At 63.7% G+C, this 4,409-nt stretch overlaps 1 protein-coding gene across 1 annotated transcript; it reads right to left on the bottom strand.

The window, feature by feature from the left end:
• Window positions 1-1,417: 1,417 nt before the first annotated feature.
• Window positions 1,418-3,740, bottom strand: LRRN2 (leucine rich repeat neuronal 2). The gene has a single exon (XM_068159705.1). It carries the CDS (start codon window positions 3,543-3,545, stop codon window positions 1,455-1,457), a length of 2,091 nt encoding a protein of 696 aa, XP_068015806.1. The 5' UTR covers window positions 3,546-3,740; the 3' UTR covers window positions 1,418-1,454.
• Between the last annotated feature and the right edge of the window lie 669 nt (window positions 3,741-4,409).

Below are 4,409 nucleotides of genomic sequence, written 5' to 3'. Positions count from 1 at the left end.
CTGATTTTCCTCCTCCTTTTTTCCTTCCTTCTTTTTCCTCTTCTTTTTCCCCCTCCTCCTTTTCCCCTCTTTTCCCCTCCCGATTTTTTCCCTCCTGTTTTTCCCTCCTCCTTTTTTCCCCTCCTCTTCCCCTCCCCTTCTTTTTTTTCCCCTCCCCCTTTTTCCTCCTCTTTTTTCCCCTTTTTTCTTTTTCCTGTCTTTTTTCTTCCACACAACTCCAGGACCTTCCTCCCTGCCTTCCATTTATCTTCCCTCTCTCTGTTTGCTCTTTTTCCTTTGCAAAGCAGCCTGGGGATGACCTCTGCAGCCTCCAGGATCCAACCCACCCCAGGAGGAGGCAGGCAGGCAGCCAGCCCCACAGGGATGTCCCTGAGGGGACCTCAACATTTCCATTCTTTAGCCAATTTTAAACCAATTTCTTCTTCTTCTGACCCAATTTTAACCCAAATTTTACCTTTCCCCTCTGCTTCCCTCCAGCCAACAGCAGTGAGCAAACCATGGGGCAGGAGGAAGGTGCAGGGGTGGGGGTTAGGGGTGGGTGGGTTTGGGGCTGATTGAGTGCTCAAAAGAAACACAAAAAAAACCCAAAACACCCCAAAAAAGAACCAAAATAGGGCAAGGGTTTGTTTTCCTTTGTATTTCCACGCCAGGGAGTGTCCAGCACAGGAGGTGACACTGCTGGGGGAGGGGAGGGGGGGTCTGATGGTGCCAGGGGGGAGGTGGGGAAGGGGTGATCTGCTGATCATCTTTATATGGCTCTTGGACCACCCAGGGCATTGTGCCCCTTGCCTGGGCTGCCCAGGGGCTGCTTCTGTGGGAGCCCTGCCCAGGGGTCCAGACCCTGCCCAGGGGTCCAGACCCTGCCCAGGAATCCAGACCCTGCTCAGGGATCCAGACCCAGCCCAGGGATCCAGACCCAGCCCAGGAATCCAGACCCTGCCCAGAGATCCAGACCCTGCTCAGGGATCCAGACCCAGCCCAGGGATCCAGACCCTGCCCCGAGATCCAGACCCTGCCCAGGGCTCCAGACCCTGCTCAGGGATCCAGACCCAGCCCAGGGATCCAGACCCTGCCCAGGCATCCAGACCCTGCCCAGGCATCCAGACCCTGCCCAGAGATCCAGACCCAGCTCAGGCATCCAGACCCTGCCAGGACCATGAGGGAGGCTCCTCAAGCCCCATGGCCAACTCTGCTCCTCTCCATCTGCCACAACTCTTTGCCTCTTGGCCAAGTCCATCCCATTCCTTCACTCTGTGTGTGTTCAGGTTGTGGAGCTGAGGGTTGGGGGGGGGGGGGGGGGGGTTGGGTTTGTTTTGTTTTGTATTTGGTAAAAAATAGTTTCTCCCACCCCCACCCCACTCCACACAGCCCCACACCCCACACCCCACTCCACACACCCCCACACCCCACTCCACACACCCTCACAGCCCCACTCCACGCTCAGCTCCCCCCCCTCAGCAGTCTGGGGGCGCTGCTTGCACCTCCACGGCCAGGAGCTGCCCCCCAGGCTGTCCCCGCGCCCAGGGCTGGGTGAGGGGTGGGTAGATCACCCTCAGGGCTGTGCCACCCCCAAGCAGCTCCCTGCTGGGCTCGGCCCCGAGGCCGCAGCGAGCCCCGAGGCCGGCAGCCAGGAGCAGGAGGCAGAGGCCCAGGAGGGTCAGGAGGCTGTGCCTGCCCTCCAGGAGGCGGTAGCGGGGGGCAGCCTCTTTAGTCCTGGCGCTGGTGCAGACCACCTTGCTCTGCAAGTCTGCAAAGGCTACGTGCAGGCAGGCCCAGTACTCCGTGCCGGGGTGCAGCCTGGTGATGTTGTACGTGCGGGTCCCCGAGGGCAGCCTGGCCACGCTGGTGGCCTCCGAGGCGGAGCCGAGCAAGAGGCTGGACCAGGTGAGGTTGGAGGAGACGGTGTTGAGCTGCGGCTTCCAAGCCAGCAGGAGGTGGTAGGGCTGCACGTCCACCACCGCCAGCTCCAGGCTGTCCTGGCCGCCCAGGGGGAAGGAGTGGTTGACCCTCAGGCTGACGCTCTTGGTGTCCGCCCCCAGGAGGTTGTGAGCCACGCAGGTGTAGAGCCCTGCCTGGGCGGCGGACACCCCGCGGAGCTCCAGCGTCCCCTCGGGGTGCACCTTGTAGGAGCCCTCCCCGGCGGAGGGCAGCAGCTTCTCCCCGGCGGGGCTCACCCAGTAGATCTCCGGCTGGGGCTCGGCCAGCGCCCGGCAGTGCAGGGAGACGTCCGCCCCGTCCGCCACCTCCAGGCGGGAGGGGAAGCTCTGGGCGGAGATGAGGGGCAGGCAGCTGTCCGTCATCTCCCGGAAGGGCACCTCCCGCAGGTGCCTGCGCCGCAGGTCGGGCGGCTCGGCGCAGAGGGTGGACTGCGGCTCGATGAAGCGGACGCGGCGCCGGCCGCCGCCCACCCAGCGCAGGACGCAGTCGCAGCGGATGGGGTTGCCGTGGATGCTGATCTCCTGCAGCCCGGGCAGGGCCGCCACCGTCTGCTCGTGCAAGGCACTTAGGGCGTTGTTGTTGAGCATCAGGGTCTCCAGCCGGGGCAGGCGGTGGAAGGCGTGGGGGTGGATGAAGGAGAGCTTGGGGTTGTTGGTCACGTCCAGCTTGGTCAGCTCGGGCAGGTTGAGCAGGGCGAACTGGTCGATGGACACCAGCTCCTCCATGTTGTTCAGCCCCAGCTCCTTCAGGTGCAGCATGTTGGTGAAGTCGCTCTGCTTCACCCTCTGCAAGGGGTTCTTGTTCAGGTCCAGGAACTTGAGGCCGGGCACCTGCTGCAGGGCCTGCTTGGGCACCTCCACCAGCTTGTTGTCGTAGAAGGAGAGGCTCTCCAGGCTCCGCAGCCCCTCCAGCGCGTAGGCAGAGATCTCCCGCAGGTGCATCCCGGCCAGCACCAAGCTCCGCAGGTTGGACAGGGGCCTGAAATTCATGTCCAGGATGGCGTCCACCCTGTTGCCCCCGATCATCAGGATCTCCAGGCTGGGCAGCATCTGGAACCAGCGGCTGTCCACCGTCCTCAGCAGGTTGGAGTTGAGGTGGAGGCGCAGGAGGCTGCCCAGGCCGGCGAAGGCGCGGGGCGCGATCCGCCGCAGCTGGTTGTGGTTCAGGTAGAGCTCCTGCAGGTTGCCCAGCCCGGGGAAGCTGCCGTCGGGCAGCTCGGAGAGCTGATTCTCCTCCAGGTGCAGGCTGAGCAGCTGGGGCAGGCTCCTCAGCCCCAGGTCCCAGACGTCGGAGAAGCTGTTCTGCGACAGGTCCAGCTCGGAGAGGTTGCGCAGGGAGCTCAGCTCGCCCTGCTCCAGCCTGCCGATGTTGTTGCTCTGCAGCAGCAGGGTCTGGGTCCCCTCGGGGAGGTCTTCTGGCACGGCAGAGAGGAAGAGGTCATTGCAGTCCACGGTGGCGGCCTCCCTGTAGACGGAGCGGGGGCTGTACCAGGGCCGGATCTGGCAGAAGCACTGCGGAGGGCATTTGACCTTCCAGGGCACGATGGGGATGGCGGCGGCGGCGGCTGCCACGCAGAGCAGGAGCCACCTGGGCTGGAAGTGTCTCATCTTGGGCTGGTGGCACCAGCTTCCTCCTGGGCACCAGAGGGTCACGGGATGCACCCGCGGCGGGGACGGCGCTGGCGGCCGGCTGGGGACGGCAGCCTGGGGACGAGATGCTCCATGCGAGCTCCTGGCGCCACTCAGCCCCTGCTGCCAGGCGTCCTGCTTGGCCCCCACCCCCGAGGGCACATCACCCCCTGGCCGGGCCTGGTGCCTTCAGGCAGAGCTTTGCTTCCTCTTCCTCCCCAGGTGATTCATTTTGGCACTTGGCTGCATCCTGTGGGCTTCCTCCTCGGGGTCATTCCTGAAAGAGGCCAAACAGCCACCGGGGTCAGCACAGACCTCAGGCAAGCGGCGAAGAAGCATCAGAGAGACCAAGCCCCACGCTTGGGACACCCCCCCAAGCACCCTGCCCAGCCTGCAGGGGCTGTGTTTCGTACCCACAGCACTGACTGTGCCCTCCCAGCCCAGAGGCTTCGAGGGTGGTCACCCCACAGGTGCTCTGCCCAGGGCCACCAGCAGCCCACGGACCAGAGGCTTTCCCCTCAGCAGAGCCAGAGACGCAGGGGAGGGGAAGAGGAAGCCTCCCAGGCTCCACTGGGACAACCAAACAGGTAGCCAAAGGGGTTTTATATCCAAGGGTGTTTAAAAGCCCCTTGGATGAGGAGCTGAGGGCTGTGGTCTGAGAGCTGTGTGGATGTTAGGCTATGGCTGGACTTGATGATTTCCCCTCCACCATCAGCTCACCCCTCAAGCCCAGCTGCTTTCAAGCACTGGCCCAAGGTGGGGGGCAGAAAACCCTCACTGGGCTCCTTAGAAGCTCCTGGGGTGGTGGTGCAGAAGCTCCTTCACCCCCTCCATACTGGCTGC

Source organism: Melanerpes formicivorus, unplaced genomic scaffold, assembly GCF_026170545.1.
Source record: "Melanerpes formicivorus ecotype bairdi unplaced genomic scaffold, bMelFor1.0.p_v2 SCAF_46, whole genome shotgun sequence".
NCBI classification, from domain to species: domain Eukaryota; kingdom Metazoa; phylum Chordata; class Aves; order Piciformes; family Picidae; genus Melanerpes; species Melanerpes formicivorus.
This window is presented reverse-complemented; position numbering and strand designations above follow the sequence as displayed.